Consider the following 16,995-nt stretch of genomic DNA (forward strand, 5'->3'; position numbering starts at 1 on the left):
CCAACTTGCAAAATAGACCTGCAACAAATATTCCTTCCCTATCATACTTCTTCACTGACTATTGAGTCAAGCCTTTAAAATCCTTCTCATGACTTAATATGTTTTGTGATTAATTTGTTTCGTGATTTGTTTGTTTGGTGATTATGTCAGGAATTGTCTGGACATTGGAAAGTGATAAACCTATGGAAAAATCCAGGTCTCTCCTTATCTTTGGAAACTTAATGTCTTCCTGCCTTAGAGAAGGAGGAAGAGCCAAGCAATATTTTCTCCCTTCTGATTTTCATTGATTATCAATATTACCCATTTGTGCTACATGTGTTATCTTCCATCATAGCAGGCTGTAATGTGTTTCTGTATGTCATGTGCATGGTCAGGTACCTTTCCAAGTTCTCTGGACACTAGAACCACTCTCATAAATCAGCTGTCACTCCTTAGAAGGTACTTTAGAGGTTCTCAGAGGCACTTTGGTTGTTAACGTGGTTGAAGGAAGCTGGGGATGATTGGTGTAGAGAGGCCAGAAGTGGGTGGTGTCCGTGGTGCTGCCTCGCACAGTAACATGTTGTCTCACGTTAGAGCCCAGTAAAAAGTTTCCCATCTTCTGAACGGAAGCCTCACTTCACTGACCGTCAGACCAGCAGGTATTAAAACACTGTTTTACATGTTTACTACCTGTGCACATTAGGGAAGCTTCAGAACTTTAATAAATCTTCCTTAATGCTCCAGGGAATCACATCACCAGTAACAGTAGTGCTCCTCCTGCTTAAGATACCAGGGACACAACTACACCAATCTGTTTTTGCAGCTTTTAAGTTTAAAATTATTATGTAATGTCTTTTTTTTTCAGTCAAGGTTTCACTGTGTTTCCCAGGTAGGCACTGAATTTAAATCCTGTATCAGTAGCCTATGTACTACAATTACAAGTGTAAGTGTGCACTGTAAGCCTGGCTTTTGATTTTTGTTCATTACTTCTTTAATTTCTTGATTTTTGATGTTTGAGAATTGAACCTCGAGCCTTGACCATGCTGTGCAAGGGTTCAGCTGTTGCAGTGCACCCATGGTTATCTTGTTCATGCCTGAGCACCCACACTAAAGCCCTGTTCTGCCTCTGTGGTTTCTCTGTGGGGAGGTCTGAGGGGGATATCTATAAATTTTGTTTTACGATTTTAAACAAAGTATTTGCCATAAAAAATAACTTTGTGTTCTTATATGAGTCTGTGGCTCTGTGCTCTTAATTTTGAGCCTAACAAGTGCAGAATATACATTTTATGTATGATATACATTTTATCGTATTAAATGCTAAAGTACTGTCTTTGAAGAAAATGTGCATCACAGTGGACAGACTAAATGAAAGTACTAATTTGTTAGAATTTTTTTAAAAATGGAGTATATAAAAACCTTATTCCATACTTAGAAATGCAAATTGCAATTTATAATTTTAAAATCTCTAATAAAATACTTTGAGGTATGATTGAGAAACTCCATTTTTTATTTATAATAGTAGGTCCAGATCTTTAATTTTTTTCTAAATTTATCTTTTATTTCATATGTAGAGGAGATGTTCTTGATGTGGTTTTAATGATTTTAGTTTATATTCTTAAAGTAAGCTCCGTAGGGTCAACACTGTATAGTTTTGGTTTAGAAATTCTAAGAGTAGTTTCCACTGATGAGTGTATAAGACAGTGTGGAAGCTCCAATGGTTCAACAGATGGCTTTATTCTGGCGTGCACATGTGAATTCATGATGCCTCGTTTTCAGTAGCAGTGAGATTATGTTGTATCTTGCCATTGCCCTTTTCATACTATTTTATAGACAGAACTAGAAATACTAGTTATATAAGCTATTCTAGCACAGACTAGAAAGTAGGTCATTGTGATGGGAGTATGCAAAACCACCCACTGGTTGCTATAGCGATGACCTACTTTAGAAACTATTTTTGTTGATTCATGTTGAAATCATCTTTTGGAAGTGGTATAAGGAAGTTACTACATGTGCGCTTCTATAGTAGTAAAGGCAGTGGTTTCTACAGGAAAAGTCCTTAGAACGTTAAAGAGGAGTGCATTAATGTCTCTTCATTTCAGAGTGGTTCATTCAGTGTTGTAATTAAGTTGTGCCCCTATATAGTGAAGGATTGTAGTAATCTACCATTTGGCCTATTTAAAAGCCAGTCTGTTACTTTATTAGCTAAATCTTCAAATGAGAGTACACGACTCTGCAGTATATGCCAGATTTACCTGCTCAGTGTTAAATGCTATTTTAAGGCACATATCTTTATAATATATGAATGTTGAAATGATGTGTTCTCTGGAGCACACAGTCTATTCCAAGCTGAGGACAAAGGGTTAGATTTTGTGTAGTTTTCAAATAATGGTTTTTATTTAGCACTAAAAGGAAATTGCACTAATCAGTGACTTGGTGCTTTGAACCTAACTGCTTAAGGTTTATTTTTATATAATACCACCACAGAATTACAGCTTAGAAATTAGTCAATTTTGAGTTTTAGTCGTACTGTACCTTCTTAGTAAATAAGTATTTTTGTATAGCATTGGCCTTGTCACTGGGGAAGACCAAACCTTGGTTCACAGTCACATTCAGATGAAGTTATACATTCAGTGAGATTCTGTGTAGGCCTAGGCATCCAACTAATTCATTCTTTTCTATTGTCATGCCCAAGTATTTACATATATACACACACGGAGTTTTGTTTTCAGAAATAAATATTACTCCTTTTTTCTTTTTATTTAAGCTGGGTCAGATGAGTCTGCCTATGTGGCCCTTGACCTTGGGATCCTTCTGCTTCATATCTTGAGTATTGGAATTAATTACAAGTGTGCACCTGTAATTCCTGCCTACCTTAATAATAGGAATTATTCTGAAGGGAACGTAACAACAGCTTCTGTTTAATGAATACTAGCTATATGCTACTAGTTGATTATGTGTTTCTGATCCTCTCAAAAGCTATGTACAACAAGCCTACTAGCATCTTATCCTACTTCAAGTCTTTCAATAGACTGTGCAAGACACGTAGTGATGACATTTGCCAGGTACAGAAACTAAAACCTAGGTTAAGAAGGTCATGGAATTGAGAATCAGACACAGGAAATCTACAGAAGGGGGTGGTGTGTGTGTGTGTGTGTGTGTGTGTGTGTGTGTGTGTGTGTGTGTATACATGTATGCATGTTTGCATGCAGAGTTTTGTGCTATAAGGAATGACTTGAACTTTCCTTAGGATGAAATACATTCTTCTTGACAGTTGAGAGAACAGAGAAAGTAACTTCAGCTCTAAGACTCTAGACCTAGTAAGATTTAAACTTGAGACAGGACACGAATTGGCAAAAATACTTCAGACTGAGGAAAGAAGTTCCAAGAGAACGACTGTGAACAGCACAGGGTAGTAGCTTGGTTTAGTTCAAGCAGTGGGGGAGTGGGGTAGAAAATGAACCTGGAACCATTGGATGGTGGCTGAGAAAATACTTTGCTCTTTATTGAGTAAAGAATGAGTCTTCAAGACCTTTGTACAAGAATGTGTGCCTTACAATGATTTGATAATGTGTACTGAAATGGATTGCAGTGACAGAGATTGTTGATAGGCAGATCTATTTTAAGACAGGCAGATCTATTTTAAGACAGGCAAATCTATTTTAAGACACCACAGCAAATACAAGCAAGAGATAAAACTACAATTATTGTAGTAAAAATAGAAGTCAGTAGCAAGGAGGAGACCAAGTATTCAGTATCACATAATAGTGCTCACCATGTGCAGACACTGTTCTAAGAGCCTCACATATGGTAACTTACTCAGCTTTAACAAAATTCCCTTGATATGTGTCCTATTATACTCCAATTATAGACAAGGAAATTCAAGATTTTCCACAGGTGTATAATACTTACTGCTAGACTTGTTAAGATTATGGAACGTCTGTGCAGTACATGCTGGGAAACACGAAATTACTGATTGCCTTCTAAAGGTGTTTAGCACCAGTAAACCAGGTGCAGGAGATAGGGTCCCACCCTTCCTACTCCAGAGGAATGTGTGCTGGAATCAATTTCGAGATCAGTGCTTTTTTATCTGTGTCCAAAACTCTATTTCTCAAGGATAGATATAATAAGTACCCTGGTAAGTAACTTTCCAGTTATTTTCTTATGCACAGCTAAACATAAATTGATACATACAATATAAATTTTATTTAACCAAAGAAATACACATATAGTTTTTTCTGTGTTTGTGGTATCTACATGTTTATGATATGTTCTTGTGGTGGTGTGAATATGAATTCACACATATGATGTTAATCTAGACTTGGTTATTCATCTTATGAATTAATTATATCCTTTTGGTATTTTTCTTTCTTTTCCCACCTTACCACGTATATATTCCACCATTAAGTTCAGTATGAAGAACTCTTATTCCAGTTTTTGTAGAAAACGTGGATTCAGTGATTAGAGATTACATCTGCCTTGGATTGTCTCTACAGGACATTTGAGTTTTGTGCTGTTTCTACTTAAGCAAACTAGTTCATTCCTTTTTTTTTTAATCAAAAAATTCTTTGATGATCTTTATTACATCTAAGATATCTCAAATATACCTTGGGCAGGGGTGAGTTGGAGACCTGGCTCAGTAGTTAAGAGCACTTACTGCTCAGTTGTGAAGACCAGAGTTCAGATCCTAGCAAACACATAACGAGCCTGGTGCCCCTCAAATCCCAGTAATGCTAGTGCTTCAGGGAGACAAAAACAAGATTGTTGGGGCCTGCTAGCTGCCACTATCGCAGAGATAAATGTGAGCTCCAGGTTCAGGGAGAGACCCTGCCTCAAAGGAATAGGTGGAGAGTTTTAGAGAAGGGCACTACACACTTTTCTGCCCCCTATGGATATGAACAGGCACACACACACCCCACAAACATGAATATCTACTGACATAGCCACATACACACAAATAATAAATAATCTTTAACCATTATCTGAGAAAATAAAATATCTCTTTTGGGACTATGACTGTACCTGAATTGATAGAATACTTGCCTCACATGCTGGATTCAATCTTTAGCACCATATAAAGAAACCTAGCATGGTGGCACATACTTAGAATCCCAGCACTCAGGATCAGAAACCATTCTTGACTTAACAGCAAGTTTAAGGCTAGCCTGCCTGAACTACACAAGACCATGTCCCCTCAATCCCCAAAGAAATCTTGCTAAGAAAACACGTGAAATTGCATGACTACCCATAAACCCTTCTCACTTACTAGATTATGAATATTTGTGGATAATATTATGAACCGCAGATGTTTTTGTATCACTGTGCATCTACTAACAGCAGCCTTCTCTCAAAATAGATAGGTAGCTATTGTAGTAGTGAGTTGGGGTAGGGTTCAGGTGTTAGAAAGTAACTCCAAACCAAGACAGAAAGATGATAGTTGAAATAGAAAGGTGAGAGCAGTGATTCTTTTTCCTGTTTGTTTAAGAACACCATGAGACTTCCTAAGATGAAATGATAAGAGTGTTCTATCATTCCTGTCTACATGGATATATCCCTATGACAATCAAAGCTATGGAGAGTTACTAAAGAGGAAACATGTCAAACGTAACTAGTATACTTATGTCACTAATAACTACACTTATAAAAATATCAGCAAGACTTTGAAGTATTGGTGGCATGAGAGTGGACAAAGAACACAAGCTAATCTCTAGACTCAGCAGCCTTCAGGACAGCACTGTGTGGTGTAACCTTGCAGTGATAGGAATGTTCTGCTCTGTGTTGGGATGGTGACTGCTGGCCATTGGAGATGGGGCATGTGGCTGCTGTGATAACTCAACATGGCTCCATTTAGCTTTTGGTTAGCATACTGTATCATATGTTTCTGCAGTATGTTTTTTCTTTCCACTTAGCTTATTCCTCACAGTTACTTCTCAGTGAGGATGTAGCTTGTGGGAAAAGCAAACAAATAAGAAACTTCAACCGAGGAACATAGAAGAAACAAAGTCGAGACAAGTTGCGATCTGCCCAGCTGAGAGGAACAGAATCTGGATGGAATTAGCTGGACAATGAGATTGAACTCTCCAGAGTAGGCATCCCTTTTGGACGTATTCTGGGAAATTCTGTTTCCTCACAATAGAAGATGCACAGTAAGCAGTCTTCCCCACTGCTCCAGAATTTTCCCAGATGTCTGTCATATGTAAACTTCATTTCTGCTTACTTCACTGAAAAAGTCTGTGTAGTCCCACCCACTGCATGAAACCTTTGTTTGTTTCAAATTAATATTCTCTACAGTCACGAGTTAACGCCATATGATTTAGCATCTATCTATTTCTTTTTCTTATTTTAGAAACTTTATTAGATTAAAAAAAAAAGGACATTAGGGCTTCTCTTAGGTGATTGCAATATCCTCTAGAAAAGTACTCATTTTTGCTCCTTTTGCTTTTTTGTTTTCTGTGTCAGGATCTTTTGTGGCCCCTACGGTCATCTCTCAAATGCTCTGTTTACTGTTATATAGCACCACACCACACCACACCACACCACCACAACACCCCATACTACACACCCTACCCCACCTTACCCTACCACACCACAGCATGATACCACACCACACCCCAGATTCTTAAATTACTCAGATGTCCAAAACTGCCAAGTAGAATGTCTCCATTTTTTCCAATAAAAGATTTTCTAGATTTTTCAAAGTGGCTTTTCTATAAGAAATTTTTCATTTTATCACGTTTGAACAATGAAACTAGTTCAGTTAATTATTTTGATATTTATTTGCATAATCTTTATGATTACAAGGTAATTTTTTACTACATTATTTAGTCAAGATTAGTGATTTCATTCAGGACTTGCTTAAAATATTGGAGATTACAATGTAATCAAAAACTCTTGTAAGTATGGTTTCTGAGAATACAGAGTTACCAGTAAATAGGATAAGTTGGCATTTTTCACTTGTAGAATAATGTAATGTCACAATATTTTATACCTTTTAAATACATATCTTAAGAGCTATAATATTTTCTCTCTAGATTTTTGCTTCAGTGTCTTGAGGATCTTGATTCCAATCTACGAAAATTAAATTCTCGTCTGTTTGTGATTCGTGGACAGCCAGCTGATGTGTTTCCCAGGCTTTTCAAGGTAATTTGAAAAATATATGCATAAATAATAATCTTTGCCAGAGAAAATAAAGTATTTGGTAAATAAGGCCTTTTTTAGCGAAAGCGTAGGAAGTAGTATTTTTTAACTTTTTACTGATTCTTTGTGGATTTCACGTCATGCATCCCATTCATCTCCCTGTCCCTTTGTATCCACCCTCTGCCCTTGCAGCCTCTCCCTCAAAAGAAAAGAAAAGTTGAAAGAAAAAAAAATCTTAGCATGGAAGCTGGAGTGTGGCACAGTGAGTCACACAGTACACCCTTTAGTCCACACATCTTTCCTTGCAAGTATTCATTGCAGTGAGTCATTGGTCTGGTTCGAGGCCTCTGGCTTCTGCTACGCCATCAGTACTGAGTCCTCACTGGGGCTCCTCCTGGATGTCCTGTTGTTGCCTGTGCCATGGAGGTCCTACAGCTGTGGATCTGTGGGACCGGCCCCTTCATGTGCTCCAGCATTTCACAGATGGGGTGGGGGTTGGGGTGGCCAATTCACAGCCCTGGTTCTGGGCCTGGGTGGTGGCTGGGTTGGTCAGCCCTCCAGCCCTCCCTCATCTTCGCCATCAGGGTGAGCTCTCCAGCACTGCCCCAGCTACTTCACCAGTGCAGCAGGTAGCAAAAGGCGGGGCCAGTTCTCCAGCTCTCACCTGCACCCATACCACCAGGGCCAGCTCTGACGTGTTGCCCAGGCGAGGTTCAGGGCCTGCTCTGCCAAGTGCTGCAGCCAGTGAGGGGGCAAGGCCAGGTCTCCTGCTTGCCAAGGGAGGCGGGCGTGCCACGGCATGGCAGATGAGGACCGGGGTCAGCTCTCCCATGCTCACATTCTTGAGGCTCACCAGCGCCCCTGTCAGCAGGATCAGCTCTACTGTGCTGCCCAGAGGAAACAGTGTTTCTAATTAAAAAACCTTGTGACCTTTCTTTAGTGACAGTGCTAATAGTAAAATCAGACATTAGAAAGGCTTAAAATGAAAAGTTCCTTCTTTAACCTCAGACTGTTAATTCTCTCCCTGCAAAGCAGTAGCTATTTACATTTCTTGTGTATGCAAATAGAAATATCTTTTGTATGAACAAGAATTTATGTGTGTTTAGACATCCATGTGTTTGTCAATTGTTCTCTGCTTTAGCAATCAAATGAGAACATATTATACATAGTCTTCTGTTCTGTGCTTTATTCATATGTTGGAGGACATTTCACATTATTTCCTGAGTCTTTTATATGACTCTGTAGTACTAACTTGTGTAGATGTATTATAATTTCTTTTGCTGGTTTTCTACTGAATGTTTAGTTATTCTTCCTTTAGGCCTCTTGCTAATACTTAAGGTATTGCCAGTGAACCTCCTTGTCCACATTGATGGTTTTTTTTGTGTGAGATATTTTTTTAAGAGAGCAGAGATGGTTTATCTCCATTGTCAATCTGATGATATTTAGAATCACCTGGGAGATGGGCCTCTGAACATAACAGAGGGGGAATTGTCTTGACTGTGTGAATTGGGGTGGCAAGACCCATCCATCCACTGTGGGGACGCCATTCCTTGGCTGGGATCCTGGACTGTGAGTGGAGAAGGGGAGCTGAGAAGGAGCATAGTTCATCCCTCTCTGCATCCTGACTGTGGGTGTGATGTGATTAAACTCTTAAGGGACTGTGAGCCAGTAAACCCTTCCTCCCCTAAGTTGCTTGCATCAGAGTGTTTTATCACCGCAACAGGAAAAGTAAGGCAAGGGCTTCCTGGGTCAAAGGAGTATAGCACTGACATTTTACCAGTAATATATAGAGAATTAGAGTATTGGGGGTTTTGTTTTGATTTGATTTGATTTGATTTGAAAGAATCTTACTGATCTCTTGGTCTTACTCCAGTGAAAACCTCTCAGGTGGAAATCTTGGTCTAATTGAGATTAACGAATTGCCTGAGATCATACAGTTAGCTCATTTAAGCATCTCAGACACTGATTTTCCCGTCAGTCCTTTTATGTTCTCCCTTCCTACTTAACTGCACAGACACTTCCTAGCTATATATCTACCTATGCTGCAGCTATTTGATACAGCATTTTTTTAAATGGCTTTTTATCCTGGATGTTCAAGACAGGGTTTCTCTGTGTACCCTGGCTGTCCTGGAACTATTGTAGACTAGGCTGGCCTTGAACTCAGATCCATCTGCCTCTGCCTCCCCAGTCTATCTCTTAAGTCTATTTGGTATGAGTAAAATGTCTTTAAAGATTTGGGTTGTTACAAATACCAAGATTTTTATTTTGTTTTTAAACAAACTTTTTCTCAGGCCAGCAACTTTTTTGTACTGTGTTGGGTTTTCACACTGGGACTGGAGAGAGGGTTCACTGATTAAGATATTTACTATTCTCCAGAGGACCTGAGTTTTGTTTCTAGTACCCACATAACAACTCATAATCATCTGTAACTCCAGTTCCAGGGAATCCAGTGCCCTCTTCCGGCCTCTGAGGACACGGCATACATTGTGAAAAACTTACATGCAGGCAAAATACTCATACACATAAAATAAAAATAAATTTAAATCCGTATTTTTTTTTAATTTTTCTTCTGGTTAGAATAGCATTTTATTGTATCAAGCTACATTGCACAGAGTCAGTGAGATGCTCCGCAGGGAGAGGCCCTTGTCACCAGATCTGACAACTGGAGTTTGGTCTCTGGCCCCACATGGTGAAAGGAGAAAATTGACTCCTGCAGCTGTCCTCTGACCTCCAGGGGCGTTAAGACCACGTGCTAAAATACATTCGTTAATTAACGTAATGTAGGTACATGAATACACACACACAGAGAGAGAGAGCCTTATTCTGATTTTTTCTTCAGTTATATAAAGAAATTTGTACTAAAGTGCCAGTTGCGAAGAACTCTTTTGGATTTATTCACAATGTCATCAGTCATATTTTTGTAACTGGTATTTGTAGAACAGGACGTCCAGGAATTACAGAATAGATATGCATTTCTGATACACAGGAAACGTTCACCAAAATGGACCACACTCACTCATAAAATAGATATCAGAAAAGTACAAACAGTTGAAATCTCACAAATTTCATTCTCTGACTTCAACAGAATTAAATTTAAAATAATAGCAAGAGAATATCAAATATGTATAACCACCCCCCCAGCAATACTCAGAAAGTTCATAGTTTTCAATATTATTATAGAAAGGAAGGAGACAAAGAACTAATTTTTCACCTTAAAGATGGAAAGGAATAAATTAAGCCAGTCATGAAGTAGAGGAAAGGAGACTGTAAAGGACTGGAGATGAGTGAAACAGAGACGCCCTGGGAAGCATCGGCAAGTGCCGACCCCTCTGTGCCCTGCGTGGTGACGTGAGCTGGACACTGTAAGCACTCTCCTTTGCTGGCTGCTGCCGTGACATTAGGTTTTTTCAGTAGCCATTGCTGGCTGTTCTTCACAAGGGTGTTTCAGAGAATGAGCTTCCTAGGAAAAGTTGGTATGTGAATTAATACATTCGATGTTCAGGGAACTATGAACTTTTCTCCCTGGCTTTTCAGTTTTTCTTATAGAGAAATGTTCACTAATTCATTCCCAGGGAGGAAATGAATGACGTATTGGTAGTTTAGGAGAAAGAACTGGGTGAGTATGGCTCAAACAGTTCCTCTTCTCTTCCACATATATTTTATCCTTTTCTTCTGTATACTCTCTTAGAGCGACAGACAGCCCATAATGTAAGGGAGGCGCTTCTTGTGATTAACAGAGTAATGTTAAGTACTGCTGTCCAGTTCAGTAGTGAACTATCAGCAAACTGATTTATCCTTAAACCTAGTAATATTTTCTCCAATTAAGCTTTACTAATAATGCTGCTTATATTTTTACCTTTAGCTCTCTGACTTATATGCCTGAACTCAAAAAGCAAAAATAGCAGGGAGCATTATTTATTGACTCACCTCAAACACTTAACATCTAAAATATTATTTCTCAAAAAATACATAAAACTAATTGCAGAGGTCTTGGTGACTTACACAGTAAAGGGTTGCTGCTGTTAAATTACAAGGAGCTCTAAGAAACCACACCATCAGAACAGAATCAAGAGGACATTGGACACAATGCACAGAAGTGCACACCAGGAAGCCATGATGCTTGGGGCTCACTATGCTCCATACTTTCTGCTCACTACTACATGCTGCAGGCCAGGGGAGCAATGTGTCTACAAAGTGAGCAGTCTTCTCTAGGAGAATCTCAACGTTCAATTCTGTACACCTCAGCATGAAACAAATGCTTAAATATGAATACACGATGTTTTCTACTTTCATTTACATTTTATTCTTAAATTTCAAAAATAGCACATTTGTACTAGCAAATATGAACAAGACAGCAAAATAAATATTTTCTGTTCTCAGTTCTTCTTGAAGGTAAACAACTATTAACTGTTGTTACATTTCAGAACTTCAATAAATGATTTATTTTTCTCCTAGTAGTTTCAAAGACATCTTTAAAAGAGAACTAATCTATACAGCTGGCAATCACTCTAGGGTAGTGCTGATGGGAATATAAATCAGAGCCGCTGAACATAAATATACAACTGTGCTCAGTTATCTGAGCTTCACGTGTGCTTATGTGTAATCCATCTTTTTTCTCTCAAGGATTTATTTCTAGGAAAATAGGATAAATGCCCAAATATGCTGTAAATGTATGTACTGGGCTAGAAAGATGGCTCATCAGACAGCTCACAATGGTCTATAACTCTAGCTCCCGAACAGCTGATACCTTCTTCTGGTTTCCATGGCACCCACACACACACACACTAAAAAAAATTAAAATCTTTATGAAAGGTAATCAGCTGCAAAATGTATAATGTACAGTGTACCATTGGTAACACCTTTGGTCTATTACAATGTGGTATTGTTTAGTCAGTTAAATAATAGTAGAATTATAGGATTTCTGTTCCTTTTTGGAATACTTGACTACCGTCCTGAGAAAATCATTTAATTCTCTTAAGCCATAGTTTCCTGATTTATAGTAACTATAAAGAGATGTAAGTTAGTTCTATAACAACAGTCAATAGTTGCTGTTTTTACTGCTGGTTCCACGTTTTCTGCTGTCAACTTTTTTTTTTTTTTTTCTAAGAGCGTTTCTCTAAGTAGCTGTCCTGGAACTCACTTTATATAGACCAGGTTGGCCTAGAACTTGGAAATCTGCCTGTCTCTTCCTCCCAAGTGCTGGGATTAAAGGCATGCACCACCACTGCCCATTAAAAATGTTCACTGTCAACATTTTTAATAGTCCAAAATAAGTCATTCTAAGTGAAACAGTTCAGACCATATCAGCTAACGTTTTTAAAGAGCAGTTCTTAGAATCAGCAGGCATAAGTTCACGTGTTCTGTCTCCATGAACCTGAGCATGCCCCTTTTTAGAAAAAAATAATAACCTTATCTGCAAAATACCAAATGGAGGTGGGTTTCATTCAGAATTAAATAAGGTAATGTAAGTAATTGAAAGAAATGCTGGGGCTGGAGAAATGGCTTAGAGGTTAAGAGCACTGACTGCTCTTCCAGAGGTCCTGAGTTCAATTCCCAGCAACCACGTGGTGGCTCACAACCATCTGTAATGAGGCTATGACCTCTTCTGGTCAAACATGCTGTATACATAATAAATAAATAAATAAATCTTTAAAAAAAAAAAAAGAAAGAAAGAAAGAAATGCTGCCTAAGCACTTCAGTAAAAAGAGTGCATTTAAGTATGTTCCTAGATTTTTTTCAGGCCTGGCACAGTGCCTGAAATCTAGTTACCATATATTTGTCTTTTGCATATTTTCACATTGACAGATTGTATATTTTCCACCTGCATGTTTGAAATTTGGTTTATGTATAATTGTTTGATGTAGACTTTATAAGAACATAAAGTTGTAATGTTTTGTTTCCCCCTCTTTTGTCTTGTTTTAGGAATGGAACATTACTAAACTTTCCATTGAGTATGATTCTGAGCCTTTTGGGAAGGAACGAGATGCAGCTATCAAAAAGCTGGCCACGGAGGCTGGAGTGGAGGTCATCGTGCGCATTTCACACACACTGTACGACCTGGACAAGTAAGGCTGTGCCTTCTAGTACAAGAAAATACAGATGACATTTACCATCTCAGACATTTTTAAGTACATAGTTGAGTAAGGTTATAAAATGGAAATAACAGAGAATCAGAGTTGTAGAAGAATTAAATGGGCATAATACCAAGCCCTTAGCATTTTACTTAGCTGCTATGATTTTTATTGACTCAGTTGTAATACCAAAATTGTAGATATAGGGCATAAGAGAAAAATATTTACCATTTCAGTTTTAAACTAAGAAATGCTGTTTACACATTTTTATTCAACTATTAACTCAGCCCACTGTTGCCTTTCTGGGCTGTCAGTATTATTAAATTTACAGCTTGTTTGACACATGGCCATAATTTACTTTGATATGTTTTGTGTGATTATGTTATGTGTACACTAGTTTGTCCTTTTATTAGATGAGATGAAAACTGAAGTAATATGACTGCCCAGCTAGAGTCCTCTGAACCATGGTAGCATGCCCTGTCTGCCGGCGTGTTTATTGAAACAGCAAAGATTTTAAGGCCACATTGAGCTTAGGAAATAACATGCACTAAGAGTTTAAGAAGTTCATAAGCTGTGTAAGTTTACAGTAACTTCTGGCATACAATTTATGTACCTATTAAATAACTTACCTTTTAAATTAGTTACACATTTTGCCAATAACAAAACTAATTCTAGGGGCTGGAGAAATGGCTCAGAGGTTAAGAGCACTGCCTGCTCTTTCAGAGGTCCTGAGTTCAATTCCCAGCAACCACATGGTGGCTCACAACCATCCGTAATTAGATCTGGTGCCCTCTTCTGGCCTGCAGGCATATATGCAGGCAGAACACTATATACATAATAATAAATAAATCTTAAAAAAAAAAAGGAAAGGGGCTTTAAAAAAAATTATTAAAAAAAAAACTAATTCTATAAGTAACAACAAACTAAATTGACTTCTGTTTGCAAGTGGATGAATAAAATTATGATTTGATTCAGACAAATGTCTTACCTTGTTATTAACCTAGAAGTGCTAGGCCCTTTAGGTGTTAAAATGTGCCTTTTTGTTTACCAGTTTTCTTAATTTCAATGAGTGATTATAAGGAGGCAAAATAGGATAATAGAACTTGCTTCTAAGTGGGAGACTTAGCTATATTGTAAAATAGGTTTTGTTGGGTGGATTGTGAGCACACACTAAAGGCTGTCATATTTATATGTTATGTTAAAATGTTTTCTGTGAGTTTGCTTGTGGATGATTAGCAGACACTTGATAGTGTTGTCAGAGCATCATTGCATTCAGCAAAATTCATTTTAGTCCTATGTGTAATCTCAAGATACTCAACCAAAGCGAACTTTCCTTACAGCAAGGAGAGTAACTTTCCTGATGGTTTCCTTCTGTAAACATAGTCAATAATCAATATATAAGGTATAGAGAAAAATACATAGTGTTTGGGATAAAGAAATACTTGATTAGCAATTTTATCAGTTATGTCATCTTGGCTAATTTATTTAACCAATGACAAAACTGGATTTAACCTGTAATTGTAAGCAAATAACTGGAATGAAAAGGCATAATTATTCTGAAACAGTGTCCAGACTTAATGCAGACCTTTGGAAATGCTCCTCTTTTCCTAGAAGTGTGACTGGATTGTGGTATCTAGTGGTAGGCAATAACTACATAACGCACTTAAATCTAAATGATTCGGAATTTGGGGTGCATATATCCTTAGTATTTTCCTTTGTGTTCATGAGGGTGACATTCCAAAAGCCCTGGTGGATGCCCAAAACCACCAATTACTTAGAACCTTGTGTACACTGCACTGTCTGTCTAAATATTACACCATGATAAAGCTTGGTTTGTAAACTATAAATTGTAGGAAGTTAACAATAGTATTGAACAGTTAAACCAGTATGCTACAGTAAGTTCCGTGAGTCTAGACATAATATTTGTGCAGCACAAGTGAACACAAGTAACTGAAACCACAGAAAACCAAAGCTCAGATGGGGTTGCTCCTGTGTGACGGGTAAACCTGTGCTGAAGTCTTAACAAGGGCTCACACAGGAGCAAACAGCAGTGCAATCCTAGTGAAGAAGGCTGGTGAAGGAAATGGGGGACAGAGGAGAACAGACAGGAGGAGCAGACACACAGGATGAGAACGTCTGGAGATGGAAGGCACACATGAGGCTGTAGGTAACGAGATACCGATGACTTGGAAGTTTTGCTACACAAGTAGATTTTGACTGTTGAAGCCACGAAACAGTACCAGACTCCAGATATGCTCGTTTGCTTTCCAGTAGGACTATTATCTGTGTGTTTTCTGTAGCATCATGGTGTAAACCTCAAATATACACAGCAAATTTTATTTTTACTGAATTATTTCTTGCTGTAATTACTAGCCTAGTTTAGTTTTATTGATACCGCTGAGATTCCTTGAACTAGTTCAATTTTCACTTCTCCATTTATGTGTGTTTTTATAGACACAACTGTTATTTTTATTCATAGTCCTAAGTACTTGATATCAATGTTTTGATATTTGCATACTGTATTATTTGACACATAGTAGATATCTAAGAATTCAAGAGCATGATTTTTAGATTCATTAACTATTTTGAACACATTTTTCAATCATATCAGAAGCTAACATTCGAAAGGTCTTAATAAATTTTCTGACTACACCTTTTTGAGCTTATCAAAGTGTATTGTCATTTACTGACTGTGTTTCACTCGCTCTTGTAATAGGATTATAGAACTCAATGGTGGACAACCTCCTCTAACTTATAAGAGATTCCAGACTCTGGTCAGCAAAATGGAGCCACTGGAGATGCCAGCAGAGACCATCACTTCAGATGTGATAGGAAAGTGCATGACCCCTTTGTCTGATGACCATGATGAGAAGTACGGAGTCCCTTCTCTGGAAGAGCTAGGTGGGTACAAATCTTCATAAATATGGTGCTTAGGGGTTAATAATCCACCCAGAGTATATGGGTAGCACAGAGTGGACCCGATGGGTTGTTAAGAAAAACAAAAAGAACACAAAGTCAGGATGGGTGGGTCAGGGAAGCTTTAGGGGGATGGGTAAGGAGAGTGAGAATGATCAAAATACATTGTATGACACTCTCAAATAATTAAAAAATATATTTTAAAAGAGTTAATAATCATAAATCACTTGGAAAATTTTACTTGGAAGAAAAGTAAAGAGGAAAATAAAGGAAAAACCTCATAATCTAAATATTTTGTATATTCTGTAACATGTGACCTGCTGTCATGTGAAGATGTGCATCTTGAAGATAAGAGCTGAATTGTGGTCTCTGGGGCAGGAGTCTCACGTTGGGTGAGACCAGTGTAGGCCAGTGTGGGCCAGTGTGGGCCTGTGTGGGCCTGTGTGGGCCGGTGTGGGCCGGTGTGGGCCTGTGTGGGCCTGTGTGGGCCGGTGTGGGCCGGTGTGGGACTGTGTGGGCCAGTGTGGGCCTGTGCAGTCCTGATGTTCTGTGCAGTCCTGTGTAGGCCAGTATAAGCCTGTAGAGATATATTTTGCGCTTACCATTTTTTTTTTCAGGTACAAAATGATTTCTGTATCATAATAATGACAGTAATGGTGTTGGTTCTCTTCTCTCTTTTCCCTCAGGCTTTGATACAGATGGCTTGTCCTCTGCAGTGTGGCCAGGAGGAGAAACTGAAGCACTCACCCGTCTGGAAAGGCATTTGGAAAGAAAGGTACTGTGCAGATATGTCCCCTGCCCACACTGCCAGATGAGCCGTCGGAAATGATGTCAGTCTTGTTTACATGACATCCGGCACATCCAGGGCGCCTTACCCACAGGCTGTAAGACAAAG

The 16,995-nt window shown here is 38.4% G+C and overlaps 1 protein-coding gene across 1 annotated transcript in view; it reads left to right on the forward strand.

Moving 5' to 3' along the window:
• The window catches only part of Cry1 (cryptochrome circadian regulator 1), a 58,460-nt gene that overhangs the window by 25,347 nt on the left and 16,118 nt on the right, over window positions 1-16,995 (forward strand). Inside the window, exons 2-5 of the mRNA XM_059245470.1 lie at window positions 7,008-7,116; window positions 13,036-13,178; window positions 15,901-16,085; window positions 16,787-16,875. Of these exons, the coding sequence (XP_059101453.1) occupies window positions 7,008-7,116; window positions 13,036-13,178; window positions 15,901-16,085; window positions 16,787-16,875 (526 nt within the window). The remainder of the gene's footprint in view (window positions 1-7,007; window positions 7,117-13,035; window positions 13,179-15,900; window positions 16,086-16,786; window positions 16,876-16,995) is intronic.

The sequence above is a fragment of the Peromyscus eremicus genome, chromosome 18, assembly GCF_949786415.1.
Source record: "Peromyscus eremicus chromosome 18, PerEre_H2_v1, whole genome shotgun sequence".
Taxonomy (NCBI): Eukaryota; Metazoa; Chordata; class Mammalia; order Rodentia; family Cricetidae; genus Peromyscus; species Peromyscus eremicus.